The sequence below is a fragment of the Myotis yumanensis genome, unplaced genomic scaffold, assembly GCF_028538775.1.
Source record: "Myotis yumanensis isolate MYYU_CA2020_CCGP unplaced genomic scaffold, mMyoYum1.0.hap1 SCAF_35, whole genome shotgun sequence".
Lineage (NCBI taxonomy): Eukaryota > Metazoa > Chordata > Mammalia > Chiroptera > Vespertilionidae > Myotis > Myotis yumanensis.
In genome coordinates, this window is record NW_027223786.1 from 533,966 (window position 1) to 555,049 (window position 21,084).

At 46.9% G+C, this 21,084-nt stretch overlaps 1 protein-coding gene across 1 annotated transcript in view; it reads right to left on the reverse strand.

The window, feature by feature from the left end:
• The window catches only part of LOC139000855 (nucleotide sugar transporter SLC35B4-like), a 38,411-nt gene extending 26,647 nt beyond the window's left edge, over window positions 1-11,764 (reverse strand). Inside the window, exon 1 of the mRNA XM_070402843.1 lies at window positions 11,688-11,764. Within this exon, the coding sequence (XP_070258944.1) occupies window positions 11,688-11,764 (77 nt within the window). The remainder of the gene's footprint in view (window positions 1-11,687) is intronic.
• Window positions 11,765-21,084: the final 9,320 nt, after the last annotated feature.

Below are 21,084 nucleotides of genomic sequence, written 5' to 3' on the forward strand. Positions count from 1 at the left end.
TATAAATCAAAAGGGACATGTTTTTAACCTTGTCATGAGGATGTAATGAAAAAAATATACATAAAGTGCCAAGCCCAAGACTTAGCCCGAGGGCTCAAGAAGCTTCCTGGCTTTCCCTCCCATTTCTCTTTACCAAAAGCCTAGGATTCAACTAAAGAACAATTAGGGAGTACTTATTGTGGGAAAAGTTAGGGGCTAGCTGCCAGGAAGCTCCCATGTGAATGAGACCTGATCCCTGCCCCCTAGATGACAGGATGAGGGAGTATGAGATAATAAGTGAAAGGGCGAGGGCTAGGCCCTCCACCTTGCCCCAGGGTAAGGGCTAGGCCCTCCACCTTGCCCCAGGGTAAGGGCTAGGCCCTCCACCTTGCCCCAGGGTAAGGGCTACACCCTCCACCTTGCCCCAGGGTAAGTGCTCCATCTTACCTTGGCCACATGCTTGGCAAGGAGCTTCTTCCCGGAAATCTAAGCCTCTGCTAGCCACACCCAGGAACAAGACACAGACTTGTGCCTGGCCAATCGGCAGAGCACAGTCCTTTCTCCTCCCCTTCCTCCAACTCCCCCTATATAACCGGTCTCCACACAGAGTTATCTCTCTCTCTGCTTCCTGCTGCTGTGTCGGCAAGGTGGGGGAGCCGAGCTAGCTCGAATAAAGACTCTTATGCTTTTGCATCGGACATGGCTGGCTCCCTGATGTGGTTTCTTGGGGATCCTGAAATCTGGGCATAACATTTGGGGGCTCGTCCGGGATTCCCAAGACCATCCAGGGACCCCCAGTTCGAAGACACTGGCCGCGGTAAGTGTCTGTGTGTTGTGTATTCTGTTCTGTGTGATATATGTTATCTCTAAGGGACTTTTCCTGTATCTGGAGGAATGGCTTCTAGATGGTACTCACCGTCAAAACTCGGACTGGCTAAGGGTTCGAATCTGGCCTATCTTTTAAAAAAGGTATAAGAGCAGCATTCCTAGGCAGTTTTCTACTGCCTCTGTTCAGGGACTTGTTCTGTATCTGTTCTGTGTGAGCTCACTTCTGAAATCTGTAATCGCCCACAATGATCTAAGTGGACGCACAGGGGGATCAAGGGCGGGAGGAGTTGGGGGACGCCTCGACCCTCCATCTGGAGGGGTGTAGTTTTGCTTCCGCGGAGTTGGAAGGTCTGTAGGAACCCCCTCAATCTGAGAATCTGAGACGAGGCGGGTCGCTCCCGCCGGTTTGGCGTAAGGCCATCGTCTAGTTGCTTCCATGGAGTTGGAAGGCTGTTCTTTGGGGCCCTCTGTTTGTCTGTGTCTGTGTTTTTTCTGTTTTCTGTGGACTTACTGGACGGATGTTATGGGACGGACTCAGACTGCTCCTTTGGGTATTGTGATTAATCATTTCAAGGAGATTGGGGGAGGCTCTAGAGCTCCCTCAGGAGTTGGGAAGTTGTTATTGTTTAAACTCTGAGTGAATGTCTGGTGAAAGTGTGTGAGTGTGGAGGGAGGGGGTCTGCCCTCTCCCCCTCTTTGTGTGGCTCCACGACTTTGGTCAGGTGGGCATCTGAGTGAGGATCTGTGAAAACAGGTCACCCCCTCCCCAAGTAAATGCGTCTGGGATTTCTGTGCATGTGTAGAGAGAAAAGCTGGCTTAAAACTAATGCGCACACTGTCCGATTTTGGATAGAGTTTTGAGCTAGAGTCTCTTTGCAGATGTGCAGGATGGTGCCCAAGACTGATCATTTACCCAAAGAAAAAAATGGATGCTAGCTAGATTCTAGACTGATTGAGAAATGCTGAATATTTTGACTTGCCAGCTAAAAGTTTAAGGTTCGGATTGAATTGGGGAAAATTGTGTTATTGTGGAAACTAAATGCCTTTGCTTATTGGTACAGCCACCATTTTGGGTTGCAAGCTTTGGCAGCCGCCATGTTTGCCGCTCCCCTGGGGGCTGCCATCTTGAAACAGCAAAGGCCCCGCCCTCTGATTTAGTCAGGGGTGGAGCTTTAAGGCAAAGTTTTATGGGGCTGCAAATGTGCTTGCTTTGTGGATTTATTTTTTAAGCTAATCTCTTAAATCTAGAAAATCCTGCTTTCCTTAAACTAAGGACAATCAAAGGTTATGTCAAAGTCTTTAAAAGGGACTGAGAGCAGTAATCCAATTTCTAAAGTCAGATAGAGACTGTGGTTTCATGCTGAACCTAGGTTACCCAAGGACTCTAGATAATCTGTTTAACCACAGCTGTGGTTTGGATTGCATGCTGTGTCTGCTTCTGTAAATTGATCTGTCCTTATTGCTTAAATATGTATCCTTGTTAAATTTGAATGTATTGTTAATCTGAGGAATGTTAATTATTTACATGTCACCTAAAAATTAAGGCTAAAAGTTTTAACTAACTGAAAAGCATGGCTTTGGTGTGATGGGAGGAAAGAAATTTTGAATGGATGGTAGGCCAGTAAGCTGGAACTGGTCACTGGTGGTGGATTGTGAGAAGGGCTGGACACTGCCTAACTTCTCCTTCCTTGGTACCCCTGAAACATCAGAGGGTACTTCTGGCCTTGGTTTTCTTGGTTTCTGGTTTTGGATTTGTTTTTGTTTGTGATGAAAACCGTTTCTATCTGAATGAGACATAGGTCAAGAATCCTGTCCTGGAATGTGGGAAAGGGAAGACCCCCACATCTGTTCCTGTCAGGCCCCCATCAGGGGACTTGGGCGATGTTCCTGTTATCAGCTCAAGAGCCCAAGACTGTAAAAATACTTGTTCACTGAAAAGGTGTAAGTGTAAATGTTTATTTGATGTTTGTAAGCATCTCTGTTTGTTTGCTGGGAACTTTGATTTGCTATGTGATATTCTGTGCTGGGTTGGGATTTTGGAATTCTGGGGTAAATTTAAAAGGTATTTGTGGCTTTTCTAGTCTGATTGGGACATTTAAGGATGGGGCTCACAGTTCCTCAAGGCAGAGATTTCATGGGCCCTTCCCCCTGCCTGTGAAAGGAAGGCAACGGGCCCTAGAATCTGTACGAGACCAGCCCCAACCCCAACTCCTCCTCATCAGCACAGACCAGGAGATTGGGTCTACAGCAGAAGGCACCGCCAGGAGACCCTCGAGCCACGTTGGAAGGGTCCCTACACTGTGGTGCTGACGACCCCCACCGCTCTCAAGGTAGACGGCGTCGTGACCTGGGTCCATCTGTGATCCAGGAAGACTTCGTCATCAAATGGAGCGTCGATCGAGATCAATGCAACCCGCTCAAGCTCAAGCTACGGCATGCTCGACCTGCCTGATGCTGGTAACATTGCTCGCGATCACTCCTGCTGCCGGGAGCCCCCACAATACTGTGTAATAGACTTAGATGATGCCTGCATCTTCATGGACATGGCTCCAAAGAGACAAGGACAATTTATAGGAAGGTCAAGAATAGACTTTAGTAGGATTTGGCTGCCTGAAGCGGCCATGATGCCAATATTATGTTTCATTGTATTGATATGTTATATTGACCTTTGATTCTCTTCCAGGTTTGAATGTATGTTGACTGTCCTGGAAGGGGACTGTGTGGGGTGAACCCCAAGAGTAGAGGGTGTCTGGCTGCCAAGAGGGCAGGTGCCCAACTGGGCAGGGAAGGGTGCCCATCAGGTTTTGGTCTCTGTTGAGAGACAGTTGATGGTTGGCAGCCTGTATATTGTCTTGCAGGCCTGCGTAACCATGCCCATGTCAGGGGTAGTACAAACCTCAACTGTAGAAAGCTGGGAAAGGCCTGTTTGGAATAGAAGGTCTAAGGCATGGTTATGCATAGAAAGAAAGTTTAATGCCAACAGTTACTGTTTTGTTATAACTCCATGAAAAGGAATTTGCAAGGAAAAATCAGAAAAATCTTAGAGCAGATCAGTATGTTTCTCTCCTTACATAATTCCTCTGAAATATTGGCAATGCTAAATAAGTCATGGCAATACATTTCTTTGCATAGATTCTATAAGACTGGTACCTAATAGTGGTTTTATTAATGGAAAACTTTGACTGGAGTATCATGTTTTAAAGAGTCCTGTCTGAGCTCTAAAGACTTGAAGCCAGTAAAAATGCCACGAAGAAAGCCTGGTATCCTGCTTGGAAGCCCTGAAGATGGCTGGCGCTGGAGCGTCAGGCCCATGCCCTACCATTATTGGCGGTTGGTAAGAGTAGAAGGGGAGCAGTAGGGATGCCTCTGCGTTCCTGCGGAACCCCCACACACTCTGGGCCGCAACAAGTAGGAGGGCTACTGAGATGGGCTTAAAGCCTAGAGCGTGGGCTAAGGTGGAGTTGCTACAGGTGAGGGATTCACCTAACTCAGCAGATACTGCAGGCAGGCCTGATGGCAGCTGGGTGGCACGGCTTCCTGGCCCTATGGGGCACATTAAGATTCAACCATGAGATTCCAGCAAAGGTAGTCAGTTACCATTCTTGTTGTGTTTATGCAAACATCAGGACAGTAGATAAATTAATCTTGATTTGGCTTTTTGATAGCCATGGAGGAATTTTAAGAAGAAAAATCCTATTTCAATAGAAGTTGTTAAAGCTAAAATGGTTTCTTTCCCTTCCACCAGACCATTTGTTAAGATATGCCCAGTACGGACCTCTAGCAACGGTGGAATAGAAAAGCAGTCCGTCTCATGATTGAGCCGGAAGTTCCAAGACAAAGGGGGGAATGAAAGGGCGAGGGCTAGGCCCTCCACCTTGCCCCAGGGTAAGGGCTAGGCCCTCCACCTTGCCCCAGGGTAAGGGCTACACCCTCCACCTTGCCCCAGGGTAAGTGCTCCATCTTACCTTGGCCACATGCTTGGCAAGGAGCTTCTTCCCGGAAATCTAAGCCTCTGCTAGCCACACCCAGGAACAAGACACAGACTTGTGCCTGACCAATCGGCAGAGCACAGTCCTTTCTCCTCCCCTTCCTCCAACTTCCCCTATATAACCGGTCTCCACACAGAGTTATCTCTCTCTCTGCTTCCTGTCGCTGTGTCGGCAAGGTGGGAGAGCCGTGCTAGCTCGAATAAAGACTCTTATGCTTTTGCATCGGACATGGCTGGCTCCCTGATGTGGTTTCTTGGGGATCCTGAAATCTGGGCATAACAGTAAGGACCCAGTGCCACAGAGGGATGACTAGAGGAAGGTGCCCCTACTCTCTGGGCAGTGTCTGGCCTTCACTCAAGCACCTGAATGAATGTGGGGATGCCTCGCTTTAAGTAAACATGATCTGGATTTAGGACACCTCCAACAACAAATCCAATCAGCCCCCTGACAACTCTAATCTCCGTGCTCTATTTCCATAGCATTGTTAAACTTCCCTACTGCACTCACATGATTCCATTTTTTAAAAATGATCTTACAGAGCTTTTTAGGAACACACTGTTGTGTAGATATCAATGGAATTATTTAACTTAATTCATTTTAAAACTTCAGAGTGAAAACTTAAGAGCCTTTTCCCTAAATCACTTCTTTTGTTGAAATTCATTTTTGGGAATTATAGTCATAATTGCAAGCAGTTTCTTTGACTTTGAATTCTCTTTTGCAAGAATCCAAATTTATTTTATTTCATTCTAACTTTTTATATAAAGTTTTTTTAAATCCTCACCAGAGGATATGCTTTCATTGATTTTAGAGAGAGACATACACATGAGAGAGGAACATGGATTGGTTGCCTCTCGTATGCACCCTTACTGGGGATCGAAACCACAACCTGGGTATGTATCTAACCAGGAATCGAACCCATGACCATTCAGTGCATGATGGAATGATGCTCCAACCAACCGAGCCATGTGGGACAGGGCAAATTTTTATTTTTAAAAAAGGCAACTTTGAAGAGAAATGTTAACGTAAAAAACCATTGAAACCTGTAAAGAATTTTTGTGAGTTTATTTGAGCCAAACTGTCAACATATGCCGGAAAGCAGAAACTCAAGGAATTGAGATAGTGCTCCAGAGAATGGCAGGGTTACATGCGTACTTATACGTGAAATTCATTGGTGACAGATTTAAGGAGGTGGGATTAAGCGAAGCGGGGGGGGGGGGGGGGGGGGGGAACCTACGTGATAGGATAAAAAGTAAAATGGACACATACTTAGGTGGGTGCAGGAACAATTAACATGATAGATGAAAGAATTTGCTGTATCTGTCCTGGGCCCAGCACACCTGGCTGTGCCCTAGGGGCTTCAGATACAGGGAAATTACGAGTTACCCAGACATTTCAAGGGTATGTTATCATAGATGCAAAAAGACAGATAGGCTCAGTTACGGTAAAGGTTGACCTTATCTGTGAAGATATCGGCTTAGAACGTAACTGCCCACCATAACTGCTTTTAGTTAAGGTTTAATTTCAGACCATTCTCTGTGGTTACTTTAGGTTTCTGAGTCTGCAAAATTGTCATGCAGACCTCTCCTGAGGGGCATGTGGCCCCTTTCATCCACAGAAAGAATTGGGCATATATTTTATGCCTTTTGTTATCTCATAGTCTAGATTTAGGAAACTTTTCTATTTGATTCAATACCAGGCACTTGATTGGAATAAAATGGGGGAAAGAAAATGTTTCAGAGTGTTTTCCTCATGTAAAACACACAGTACCTTGCCTACTCAGTTAGCTGCTGCATATCCCCTCAGTCATTCACATCTTCTCTTTACACTGCATTGTGGCCTGTATTTTATTTTAGATCCTCAATATAGGCATGAACATCAGAAAGAAAAAACCTACATTTGTTTTTCCAATTTGGAAAAAATGATTTAAAATGTTCGCTTCTCCCTGCAATTCACTTTAGCATTTCCATGTTTCTACTTTCCATTTATTACAGCACCCAAGGGTTCCAAGGAAGCCATATAAAAAGCACAGTTCCTGCTCTATACAGATTTATGAGCTGTGATGTCCCAAGACGGAGTCGCAAATTCTGAGAAGGCCAAAACTAGAAAGAACTTTAAAGACCATCCAGTCCAACCAGCTCTTATTTTATTGTAACATGAGAAGTCGTGAGTTGCCCAAGCAAATCAGGAAAAAAGCTGCTATTCATCTGATGTACCATTCATTAAAGTCATAAATGTACCCCTCTCCTTATGAAAGCCCACTGCTGTATGCAAAAATCTCGATTTACAAAAGGGATAAATGAGTGACGATTTATTTACACATTATTCAAAGTATTCTAAATAGAAGCTTCCATAATGCATGAAAACATTCCATAAAGTTAGATTTATCCACAACTTCTCAGGAACAAACCCATAAAACAAGGCAGACCTGCACTGAAATAAAAGTTGTTAGATGGGAGGGGAAGCCTGAATGTGCTTCAGGCTTTGCACGTGAATCTCCTTCAAATCCACTTGAGGCAGGTGGAGCCATCACATCCCCACCCCACTTTTACTGTTGAGCAAACAGACCAGGGAGATCAAGTAATTTAGCCGAGTGCTCATAACTAGTAAAGAAGACCTTCAGCTGCTAGCGTAACTGAGTTCACACAACCTTTCAGAAGATTTAATTTAATGGCATATTCAACACAAATGTGACACTATTCTTCTCTGACCTTTATTTGGCTGGCCTGATTTTATCACATCTTTATATTTTAAAATCAATTTCCATTAGTTAAGTTGTATGAGTCCTTTAAATATTTTGAAAATTAACCCCTTACCATATATATGTGTGGCAAACATGTTCTCCCATGCAGTGAGCTCGCTTTTCATTTGTTGGTGATTTCTTTTGCTGTGCAGAAGCTTTTTATTTGATGTAGTCCCATTTGTTTATTTTCTCCTTTGTTTCCCTTGCCTAAGGCTTAGGAGATCTATCAGCAAACATGTTATAAGAGGTATCTAATATTTTGCTGCCTATTGTTTCTTGCAGAATTTTTACGGTTTCATGACTTACATTTAAGTCTTTTATCCATTTTGACTTCATTCTTGTGTATGGTGTAAGTTGGCCTAGTTTCATTTTTTTGCATGTATTTGCCCAATTTTTCCAACACCACTTATTGAAGAAACTGTCTTTACTCCATTATATGTTCTTGCCTCCTTTGTCAAATATTAATTGATCATAATGGCTTGGGTCAATTTCTGGGTTCTCTGTTCTGTTCCATTAATCTATATGCCCATTCTTGTGCCAGGACCAGGCTGTTTTGAGGCACAGTGGCTTTGTAGTATAACTTGTTATCTGGTATTGTGATCCCTAGCACTTTGTCCTTCTTTCTCAAGATTGCTGCAGCTATTCATGGTCTTTTTTGGTTCCATATAAATTTTGGAATATTTGTTCTATATCAGTGAAATATGCCATTGGTATTTTAAAGGAATTGCATTAAATTCATAGATTGCTTACAAATAATCCAATTAAAAAATGGGCAAAGACCTAAATACACACTTTTCCAAAGAGGACATAAAGCTGGCTAAGAGACACATGAAAAAATGCTCAGTCACTAATCAACAGAGAGATGCAAATTAAAACAACAATGAGGTAGCACCTCACACCTGTCAGAATAGCTATCATTAACAAATCAACAAAGGACAAGCACTGGTGAAAATTTGGAGAAAGGGGAACCCTAGGACACTGCTGGTGGGAATGCAGACTGGTGTAGCCACTGTGGAAAACAGTATGGAGTTTCCTCAAAAAATTAAAAATGGAACTGCCATTTGACCCAGTGATCCCACTTCTAGGAATATATCCCAAGAAACCTGAAATACCAATCAGAAAGAATGTATGTACCCCTATGTTCAGAGCAGTACAATTTACAATAGCGAAGATCTGGAAACAGCCCAAATTAGATGAGTGGATAAAAAAAGCTGTGGTACCTTTACACCATGTAATACTATGCAGCAGTAAAAAAGAAAGATTTCTTACCCTTTGGTATAGTATGGAGGGACCTGGAGAGTATTATACTAAGCCAAATAAGCCAGTCAGAGAAAGACAAGTATCACATGATCTCACTCATATGTGGAATGTAATGAACAAAATAAACTGATGAACAAAACAGATTCAGAGGCATAGAAGCATGGAAAAAAATTGACAAATCTCAGAGGGAAGGCAGGGTGTTAGAGGGGATGGAGGGTGGGAAGAGATTAACCAAAGAACTTCTATGCATATCTGCATAACCCATGGACACAGACAATAGTGCAGTGAAGGCCTGGGCCAGGGGTCAATGTGGAAAAAAGGGGGACATATGTAATACTTTCAACTATAAAGATAAATTTTTAAAAAAGAGAAAAGAACAGAAATCATTTAAAAAAATGATTTCCAAAGTAATCTTCCTTTGAAATGTACCAGCTTACAGCAGGATACATTGTTATATCCCTCGCCACCTACTCTCAAGAAGGACAAATGGCTCTGGCCAGTGTGGCTCAGTTCGTTGGGCCTCCTCCTGTGCACCACAAAGCTGCCGGTCAGAGTCGAGGTCAAGGCCCATACCCAGGTTTTGGGCTGGACCCCCCGTGGGGAGCGTGCAGGAGGCAGCTGATCGATGTTGCACTTTCATATCGATGTTCCTCTCTCTCTTCCTCTCTCTCTAAAAATCAATAAGCTATTCTTTTTTTTAAGTACTTTATCCTTTAAAAAGAAAAGAGTGACAAATGACAGATCTTTATCAACATTGTCTGCGTAACAAAATTTCAAGCTCAGTAACTGCAAAAATTAACCCCACACAGAGTTTACCTTAAATAAAGTGGTTGATTCAGAATGACTTAATCAACGGTATCAAGAAAATAAAATACATTTTTAGTGAGCACCACATGAGAAACTGGGTGACCAAAACCTATAAGCTGCTCAAGTTCAAAATTAACAGGTTCTCAACCTTCCTAATGCCGCGACCCTTTAATACAGTTCCTCATGTTGTGGTGACCCCTAACCATAAAATTATTTTCGTTGCTACTTAAGTAATTTTGCTACTGCTATGAACCGTAATGTAAATATCTGATATGCAGGATGTATTTTCATTGTTTGCAACCCACAGGTTGAGAACCGCTGGACTAGGAGTTTAGATACCCTGGATTCCAGTTTTGTCTCTGCCACTTACAAGAAGTAAAAGATGATCTAACTTCTTGGGAACTGTTCCATTTTCAGTAAAACAGACATTATAATTCTTGACCTATACTGGACACAGATTGTCCTGAGGGTCAATGGAGATAACGTGTAGACTCAGAAACATGATGGTAGATAGCGCCATAAATAGCATTTTACAGCAGGAGGAGGAGGTCCAGAGAAGCGAAATGATTTGAAAAGGTCACCCAATCTGGGTATGACAGAGCCAAGAATGAAGTTCATAATTTTGAGATTTTTCAGTCCTGAGCCTTTTTCAGGACACCTGGTGCTTTCTCTGTAACAGTTTGTACCTATTGAATGTTGTACATTATTACTCAACATTATTTGCATGCCATCCTAGTTTCCCTTTGGTGAAGCCATTCTTTTCTTATATTCTTTTCTTCTCTTTTCTTTTCTCCTTCCTTCCTTCCTCCCTCCCTTCCTTCCTTCCTTCCGTTTAGCTAACATTGCATAAGTATCAGGTGTGCAACATTAAAATTTGACATCTGTGTGTAGTACCTCCTGCTCACCACTAGAAGCTTCCATTTGTCACCCCCATTCTTTTTTTCTCTTTTAAGTGAATTTATTGGGGTGACACTGGTTAATAAAACCATACAGGTTGCATGTGTACAACTCAATAAAAACATCACCTGCATCCAGCGCTCACCACCCAAAGTCAAGTATATTTCTGTTCCCACTTACCTCTTCTTTGCCCACTTCTACCTCCCAACTTCTCCTTTCCACCTGGCTATCACCATGCTGTTGTTCCTTTCTATGTGTCATATATATTTTTTTTTCTTAATACATTCACCTTTTTTCACCCAGTCCTCAACTCTCCTCCCCTCTGACAGCTGTCAATCTGTTATGTACCTATGCTTCTTTCCATTTTGTTTGTCAAATGATTGTGTTGATTATATTCCACATACATCTGAGATCATATGGTATTTGTCTTTCTCTGACTGGCTCATTTGACTCAGCATGATACTCCCCAGGTCCATCCATGCTGTTGCAAAAGGTCAGATTTCCTTCTTTTTTACAGCCAAGTAGCATTCCACTGTATAAATGTACCACAGCTGTTTTTATCCACTACCCCAATCTTAATTCAGAAAGTTAGGTCTCAAAATACATGCCTCCCAATTTAAAGACTAATATCTTAAAGCTGGAAATGCTCTCTTAGGTCAATCAGATGGACCATATACATAAATAAGAACTGATTCACCTACATCACTGAGAGGTAATGTTTGAGCAAAGTCCTCATGGCCATCTGATCTGTAAGGGTAGCAATCAAATGCTTTGGAGGCACTTTAATACACATGACACTTTCTTTGCAGCGTGTGCAAAACCAGACTGCATTATAAGTCGAAAAGCTTTACTTTAGCCAAACATGGCATTATTACCCGAGAAGAAAGCTAGAGGAACCTTGGCGTCTGCCACAAGTTCCTGCCAACCTGAGGCCAGTCACGTGAGAAATCCCCCCGGATTAAATCCCCCGGTGTGTGAAAAGGGGGTGATGCCAGCAACACCCCGAGTGTTTCTGCGAGTGATGCTGTGAAACTATTTGGTGGGACAGCGGGCGGAGCGCAGGATGGAGGAGTGGACTCTCAGGGTTCCAGGCGCGCAGAGCCGACCCCGCGGCGCGTGGGGGTGACGCGTGCGGACGCCCCTCCGGCTTTCTCGGTGCAGCCCCGGGAACCGAGGGGGGCACTCACCTCACCAGGAGCTCCAGGAAGATCACGTTACTGCAGCAGCCAGCGAACACCATGCCCACCGCAAAGAGCAGGCGCATGGCTGGCGCAGGGAAGGGGAGCGCGCACGCGGAGGAAGCGCCCGCCTAGACCACTACCTCCGCGGTGGCACAAAACTTCGTCCCTTCCCAGAGCGCTGTTCTTCACCGGCGCCGCCACCAACGCTCCCAGCCAGAGGAGCTGTAGTTCATTATCAGCCACGACCCCATTCATTTGAGGGGGCGATCTGGTCCCAGCCAGACTACATATCCCAGGATGCCCCGCGCACTTGACACGGTGCTGGGAGGTGTCCCGCCTCTGCTGGGACACTCCACTCCAGAAGAGAGAGCAGAAACGTTCTCCTCAAGCCTCTCGCGATAGGAAGCCGCAGGGTTTGTTGGGAAGTGAAGTTCAACCCTGCCTAGGTGGTTTCTGGCGAGTAAGCCAAGGGCTCAGAGAGGGATGCAAGCGTCCCAGTCTCAACAAACACAGCGCCGTTTTTTCTCGGTGGAACAGGGGACCATACATACTTAGACAGGCTCCCGTGGGCCCAGGACGGGCCAAAAGGAAACAAACCACGGAAAATCTCCTAGGCGTGCCTCACTCGGCAGATGTCCTGTTAGCAGGACCCTGTGCTCTCGTGTGTGTGCCTGTGTGTGTGTCTGTGTGTGTGTGTGTCTGTGTGTGTGTCTGTGTGTGTGTGTTTGTTTATCCGACACCTTTTCGGGTGATTATAGTCAAGGTGAAAACAGCAACAGGTAAAATGAATCCCGAAAATGACTCGGCACAAAACAGGTCTTTTTCAGAGTTATTGAATAAAATACAAGTTAACGAAAAATCTTTCCAGGAGTTTTAAATCCTATTTCCAAACAGAAGAAACAACTCCATCATTGGCCCCAGGTCCCCGGCCATCCTCGCGCACACTGACTTGCTGGAGCTTTAGCTGGTGTCCATCATCGCATCGTCATCGTCCAGCAGGGCGTCCAAGTCCTCGGCGTCCTTCATGGCGCTGTCAGCGTCCAGCTGGGAGTCCAACTCCTCGGTGTCCCTCATGGAGCTGTAAGCGTCCTTCTGGGCGTCCAACTTTTTGGTGTCCCTCATGGCATGGTAAGCGTCCAGGTGGGCGTCCATCCTTTTGGTGTCCCTCATCGAGTTGTAAGCGCCCTTTTGGGCGTCCAACCGCTGGGTGCCCCTCATCGCGCTGTAAGCGTCCTGCTTGGCGTCCAACCGCTGGGGGCCCCTCATCGCGCTGTAAGCGTCCTGCTTGGCGTCCAACCGCTGGGGGCCCCTCATCGAGTTGTAAGCGTCCAGCTGGGAGTCCAACTGCTCAGTGCGCCCCATTTAGTTTTCAGCGTCCTTCTGGGTGTCCAATTGCTCAGTGCCCCTCATCAGGTTGTAAGCGTTTTTCAGGGTGTCTAACATTTTGGTGCCCCTCATCGAGTTGTAAGTGTCCAGCTGGGCGTCCAACTCCTCCGCCGCGATCTGTTGCTTTGAATGGCGGCCAGTGCTCCTGCCTGTCCATCGGTTGCCTCCGAGGGCGCAGCCCTGAGTGCCGCTGCCAAAGCCTCCATATCCTCAGAGTGTGTGCGTGAGTGCCTGTGTGGTTTTTCGCGCGCTGGTGCGTAGGTGTGGGGGCGGGGGGGCGCGGACGGGGCCCTCGGGGAGGCGCCATCATTGATTAGTCCTTTGACCCAGCAGCTACCCGCGCCTGTCCTAGGGCCTGGCAGACATAGGTGGCCAGACAGCCGTGGCCCTGCTCTCAAGAGGACTCGGTAGTGTGCTGTTCCCCAGGGGGCTTTTATGTGAATCCATGTGAGAGACGATCACCTGCGTGATGGAATGCCAAAGGAAACGACACTGTGAGATCTCCTTGCTAGATTCAGCTCGCCATCTGAACTGCCTCTTCCCGTGTCAGGGTGACTTCTCCCTAACTGGACATGATTTCTGTTTCCTGGGAGCACGTTGGTCTCCACGACGGTTGACGGCCCTGACATCCACAAGGGATAACCCAACCGATTCCTTGGTTTGTAAATTGGGACTGGAGGCCCCCTGCTCCATGATGTCTAAGAGAAAAACAGGGTGCGTAAAGAACCAAAAAAAAAAGAAGAAGTGTTTAGAACTCTGTCTCCTGGCCCCACTTAGCAGAGACAGAGAATGATGTCCCACCAAGATTTTTCCGTGAGAGCCCTTGATATGCCCGAATGAACTTTCCTGAGCAGGGTCGTGCCATGCAGAAGCACCTAGCACCTGAGGCAGAAGATTTTGGCTGTGTCTTTAACAGATCGTGTTGAAGAGAACATAGATGGAGGGAGCTACCATGTTTCCAAGCAGCCATAGGGGAAAGGGCTGTGTGAACCTGAATGTATGTGTTCAAAACTGCATAAGGAAAACTAACACAACAACACTTTGCTTCTTTCGCAACAGATTATATTGTTCAAATATGGGCAAGCATTGCTGACCTGAAAGATGAATTTCTTACAAAATTCTACATTCAAAGTTGCCAGATCACCCTAGCTTGCCGCAATGGATCTCACAGTTCTATAAACAACTTTCATTTCCACAGACATTTCATTACTTTCTCAGCTGTGTGTTCAAGGGCTCTTTACAACTGTTCACACAGGCAGATACACACACACACACAGCAAACATGCCCTCATATTTTCTAATATAAAAACAACTATGTATGTGTGTTTCCATTTGGGATTGCTGTATCCTTGGTGTGGGATATTTTAGGTTGAGTAAGGAGTAAGAGATCAGCGAATGCCTCGCCTTTCAGACACAGTGGTTTCTACTCTGTGAATGGTCACGTACATGACCAGTGTTGTTTGATGAATGAAAGGTTTCACCTGATTTTACCCTGCATCATTTCATTCGAGTGAATAATGTGTAAACAGTGTTGGTCTTTCACGATTCCCTCTCCTTTGTTGAGCTCCGTCATGTTTTCTCGGTGAAGGACCATGACTGGAGGATTTTCCACATAAGTGACATGCCTAGGGCTCTTCTCCCGTGTAGGGACTCTGGTGTCTGAAGAGATTCGCATGTTGACTGAATGCGTTCCCACACTGACCCGCATTCACATGGGCTGTCTCTGGTGTGTGTTATGTGGGAACGTGTCGTCAGCTCAGACTTTTGACGGAAAGCCTTCCCACACATGGGACATACATGTGGTTTCTGCCCCGTGTGCATTCTCCGGTGCTGGTTCAGGCCAGAGGTTTGAATAGTGACATTCATAGCATTGCTTGCCCGGATGGACTAAATCGTGCTTTTCTGTGGTAAGATCTTTGATTGAGAGCTCTGTCACATAGGGGACATTCATGTTGTTACTCTCCTGTGTGGCTGGTCTCATGCTGTCTAAGGAAAGAACTCTGATGGAAGGCTTTCCCACACTCACCACATTCATAAAACTTCTCTCCCTTGTGCATTTCATTGTGGTTTCTAAGCCCAGATAGTTGCAGAAAGCCTTTCCCTCATAGGTGACGTTCACATGGTTTCTCTCTAGGGTGCGTCATGTTCTTCCCTCTGAGGTTCAAAACACTCCTGAAGGGCATCCCAGTGTCACACTGTTGTGTGCATGTCATTGTGTCTACTAAGGCATTCGTCTAGTCCAGGTGACTTTCCGCAATGTTGGCTGTCATCTGGTTTCTTTCTTACATGAACTGAGGAATGTGGAGACACAGCTGGCCTATGAGTAAATTCATCACTCCTATCAGCCCTTGGCACCCTTCTTCTAGAAGCTGTGGAGAGCTCTCATTCTCACCGCATAGTGGGGGCAGGGGTAGGATTCTGGAAATGTTCTGAAGTCGTCAAGGTCAGGGAGGGATCCTCAGATGGGGTTGGGGTGGGCATGGACTGAGAGGTTCTGGGAGGGGCACTGAGGCTGCCGAAGGACCACAAGGGAGAGGCACCTCTGGAGGGTGAATTCCTAAGGGCTTTTAGTGCCCCTGAGGGTGGGGATGACCTTGATTGTGAGAGGGGGATTAGGCATGGACCTAGAGGTGGAGCCCAAACTACTGTCATTTCAAGGAACATCAGACTCCACTCTCCTCTCAGGGACCTGAGCTTTGTGGCACAACCATGATGCCAAACATGATCTGACATGATCAGAAATGAAACCCAATCACAAGCACGACATATTGTGCAGACTTTTATTAGTATGGGATAAAAAGTATATGCAGCAGAATTGAATAAATCATTTCATACGGCATAATACATAAAATAAAATAAGTAAAATACCCCCCCCAACAAGACATGATGCGTCTTCCCAGTGTTCAATGTTGCCCTCGCGAGAAGGGGGTGAATCCTCCGAGTCCAGAAAATGCGATGGGAAAAGCACAAGGAAGCTATAAATGAAAGCAGGGTCTACTCTGCCGAGATTTTCAGCCTTAGGCTTGTTGTCTTGGTCATCGACCGTGTTCACCAAGCAAGCTTTCAGGGGAGAGATCTCGAGAAGACCCGGTCCCCGGACATAGAGGCCGCTGGAGTACCTGGCTAGAACCTGGCTAGGCCGCTGATCAAGTGGAATTGCCCCACGCACCCCATGGCTGTGGGCGCCAGACGCTTCAACAAGTCCGCCCCCCCCCCCCAGTTGCAGACAGTGAGTGACACTCGCCCTCTGCCATTCTCCAGAAGCACCGTCAGCAGCGCCACTGGGATGTTAGGCAGCCGCCTCCTCAGCCCCAGCTCCCATGCTGAGCCCCAGTGTGAACCACCACCGGACGACCATGGCCCGCCAAGCGCTGCCGAATTGAGGAGCCTGCGGGCCCTGAAGACGAGATGGCGCCCAGCCTGCAAGGCCCCCCGGTGCCCTGGGCCGCAGACACGCTCACCTCAGTGCTGGTCATGGCTGAAGGCTGTACCCTGCCTAGCGCCAACAGGGTGCTGGAGCCCAAACCCGAACCCAGGCCCAGGTCGGTCCCGCCAGTGTCTCTGTTCCCTGAGGCGGGCTTGGGCTTGGGAGAGGGGGCGCACTCGCCGGTCGGCCTGGAACCCAGCACTCTCCTGGATGATGCTCCCGTGGGAGCCGTCACCATCCAGCAGGAATTCTTCTGCACGTCAACCCCACACATCGCCCTCCCAATAGAGGCCCCCCAACAGGACGAGGAGGTGTCGGCCTGGTTCCAGCCTCCCTTGATGCTCCCTTCAGGCTGGCTCATTGGAACCTGGTCAGACAGCCCCCCACTCCCGCACGGCCCCATCCGAGGGCCATGGCCTCGAGCCCTAACGCCTAGTCCAGAGAGACACGCGCCTGGGCCCTACTCCAACCTGAGCTTCAACCTGTGGGAGCCTTCCCCACCTCACCGCTCCAAACTCTTTCCCCGTCCCCCAGCCCCAGTCCAGGTCCTTGTGTGCGCCGCCCCTGGCGGCGCGCTCTGGGGCCTGCTCCCAAGGCCTGGAAATGCCTGTTTTAGGAATGAACGGCATGCAATCCCTCCTTACGGGGCTGAGGACCAGGAGAAGGGATTCTGATAGCTGTTGTGAGTTTACCACACATCTGAAAACAATGAATAAAGACAGATGCTCTTTTGAGGCAGGCTGCTTTGCAGAATTGTGGATCAATGGTCACCACCAGGTAAAGCACCGGCAAGTCCGTGCCTGCATGGAGCTAGGCCAGGACGTTGTCTTGCACTGCTTACCGAGGGGGAGCTGGCGGGGTGCTGTGTCCGATGAGGGAGTTGAAAAAAACAAACAAACAAACAAAAATCTTAAAAATAACCCTCCTTATAAAATCCTTCTTTAAAAAAATAAACTCTTTTAAAAAAAAAAAAAAACCCTCCTTAGAAATGACATCAATCCAGCCTTTCAATGCACAGAAGCTTAGGCAATCCCATGTGGCCTGGCCCGGACTTGGTCTCTAGGTGGGGGCTTGACCAGCCATCCAGAGAGGGAGCGTGGCGGGGCGGTTGTCGACCAGGTGACCCAGCTCCTGCGGGGCCGTCCCGCCCTGTGCTGGTCGAGAAGCGCCAATGCAAGCCGCCCTCCTGCAGCCAGAGCCCGCTGCCTGGACTTGACCTGAGCGGGGAAGGACAAGCAAGGGGCTCGCTAATATACAAAACCATACACAGTTTATACACATCAACTTCAGCCTCTGCCTCCCATGACCTCCAAGGCCAGCTTCATTCGGTGTGTCTGCGTCTCCGGTCTACCCCCGTCCGCCACCCACCCACACCCACACCCCACCCTCGCCTGGCCCATTCCCTTCGAGGAATGAATGCCAGGCGCAGCCACGTTCAGCGGAACCTTTCCTTTCGGTCCTTTGGGTGAATGCCACCTAAAGGGGCATGCGGTGCGGGGCCTAGCTTAGGGCATGTTCGCCCGCACCTGAAACTTGACGCCCAACAGTTGATGCTTTCACTCCTGGGGGCGGCTGATTGGTGGAGCGGGCAGGCGGCTGGTTTGGCTCCTCCCACCACGGTCTAGGGCTATAAAAGAAACCTCGGTCAAGTGAAACAAGCCAGTCAATGAAGGAAAAATACCACATGATCTCACTCATTCATGGATAATAAAGACCATTACAAACTTTTGAACAATAATAGATACAGAGGCAGAGCTGCCTCAAACTGATTGTCAAACTGCAGTGGGAAGGCCAGGGAGGGTTGGGGGGGAGGAGGGAGGGGATTAAGAGATCAACCGAAGGACTTGTATGCATCCATATAAGCATAACTAATGGACATAAGACACTGGGGGGTAAGGGAGGGCAGGGGTTTGTCAAGGGCGGGGGGGGGGGGGGGAAGGACACTTATGTAATACCCTTTGTAATACTTTTAGCGAAAAATAAAAAAAATAAAAATAAAAAAAATAAAAAATAAAAAAAAAGAAACCTCGGTCTACTCTGCCAAGCTTCTCAGCCCTAGGCTTGTTGTCTTGGTCAGCGACCAAGTTCACCAAGCAAGCTTTCAGGGGAGAGATCTCGTCAAGACCCGGTCATTGGACATAGAGGCCACTGGAGTACCTGGCTAGAACCTGGCTAGGCTGCTGATTAGTTGGACTTGCCCCCCCGCACCTGACAGGTGTGGGCGCCAGACGCTTCACCAAGCCTGCCCCCCAGTTGCAGGCAGTGAGTGACACTCGCCCTCTGCCATTCTCCAGAAGCACCGCCCGCAACGCCACTGGGATGTTAGGCAGCCGCCTCCTCAGCCCCAGCCTCCATGCTGCGCCCCAGTGTGAACCGGCCTCGGGAGGACCCCGGCCCGCCAAGCGCTGCCGAATTGAGGAGCCCGCGGCCTCTGAAGATGGATGGCGCCCAGCCTGCAAGGCCCCCCGGTGCCCTGGGCCGCAGATGCGCTCACCTCAGTGCTGGTCGTGGCTGAAGGCTGTGCCCTGCATAGAGTCAACTCGGTGCTGGAGCCCCAACCCGAGCCCGAGCCCACGTCGGTCCCGCCAGTGTCTCTGGTCCCTGAGGCGGGCTTGGGCTCGGGAGAGGGGGCGCACTCGCCCATCGGCCTGGAACCAGGCGCTCTCCTGGATGCTCCAAGGGGAGCCATCACCATCCAGCAGGAATTCTTCTGCTCATCAGTCCCACACCGCCAAGCGCTGCTGAAATGATTGGTAGAATCAACATCATTAAATTGTCTCTACTGCCAAAGCAATCTATAAATTCAACGCACTTCTCATTAAAATACCAAGGGCATATTTCACAGACCTAGAACCAACTCTTCAAAAATTCATCTGGAAGAAAAAACTACCCCAAATAGCTGCAGCGATCCTGAGAAAGAACAAAGTAGGTGGGATCTCAATGCCAGATTACAAAGCCACTGTTCTCAAAACTGCCTGGTACTGGCACAAGAACAGACATATAGATCAATGGAATAGAATAGAGAGCCCAGAAATCATCCCCAACCAATGCCCTCAATTAATATTTGACAAAGGAGGCAAGAACATACAATGGAGTCAAGATAGTCTCTTCAATAAATGGTGTTGGGAAAATTGGAGAGATACATGCCAGAAAATGAAACTAGACCACCAACTTACACCATACACAAAAATAAACTCAAAATGGATATAGGACTTAAATATACAATGGGAAACCTTAAAAATACTAGAAGAATCCAAAGGCAACAAAATCTCAGACATATGCTGAAGCAATTTCTTCACCGATACTGATCCTAGGGCATTGGAAACTAAAGAGAAAATAAACAAATGGGACTACATCAAAATAAAAATTTTCTGCACAGCTAAAGAAACCATCAACAAAACAACAAGAAAGCCCACTACATGGGAGAATATATTTGCCAACATTATATCTGATAAGCACCTATTCTCCAACATTTATAGGGAACTCATACAACTTAACAAAAGGAAGATAAACAATCCAATCAAAAAATGGGCAAAAGACCTAAATAGACACCTTTTAAAAGAGGACATTCAGAAAGCCAAGAGACATATGAAAACATGCTCAAAGTCGCTAATCATCCGAGAGATGCAAATCAAAACAACAATGATGTACCATCTCACACCTGTCAGAATGGCTATCATCAGCAAATCAACAAATGACAAGTGCTGGAGAAGATGTGGAGAAAAAGGAACACTTGTGCACTTCTGGTGGGAATGCAGACTGGTGCAGCCACTATGGAAGACAGTATGGAGTTTTCTCAAAAAACTGGAAATGCAACTCCCGTTTGACCCTGTGATCTCACTTCTAGGAATATATCCCAAGAAACCAGAAACACCAACCAGGAAGGATATATGCACCCATATGTTCATAGCAGCACAATTCACCATAGCTAAGATCTGGAAACAGCCTAAGTGCCCATCAGTAGATGAATGGATTAGAAACCTCTGGTACATCTGCACAATGGAATACTATGCTGCTATAAAAAAAAAAAAAGGAACTCTTACCTTTTGCAACAGCATGGATGGAACTGAAGAGCATTATGCTAAGTGAAATAAGCCAGTCAATGAAGGAAAAATACCACATGATCTCACTCATTCATGGATAATAGAGTCCATTATAAACTTTTGAACAATAATAGATACAGAGGCAGAGTTGCCTCGAACAGACTGTTAAACTACAGTAGGAAGGCCAGGGAGGGTGGGGGGGCAGAAGGGGGGGTAATAGATCAACCAAAGGACTTGTATGCATGCATATAAGCATAACCAATGGACATAAGACACTGGGATGTAGGGGAGGCCAGGGCATTGTCAAGGAAATGGGCAAAAAACGGAGACATATGTAATACTCTTAGTAATAATTTAAGCAATAACAAAATTATTTTTTAAAAAAGAAGAAAGAGGCCTTCCTTAGTATAAGCCACTGAAGCTTTGGGAATGTTTGTTACTCACCATAACATCTAGCCCAGCGTTTCTCAACCTGTGGGTCATGACCATATTGGGGCTTAAACGACATAATCCTTTCACAGGGGTTGCTGAAGACCATCGGAAAACA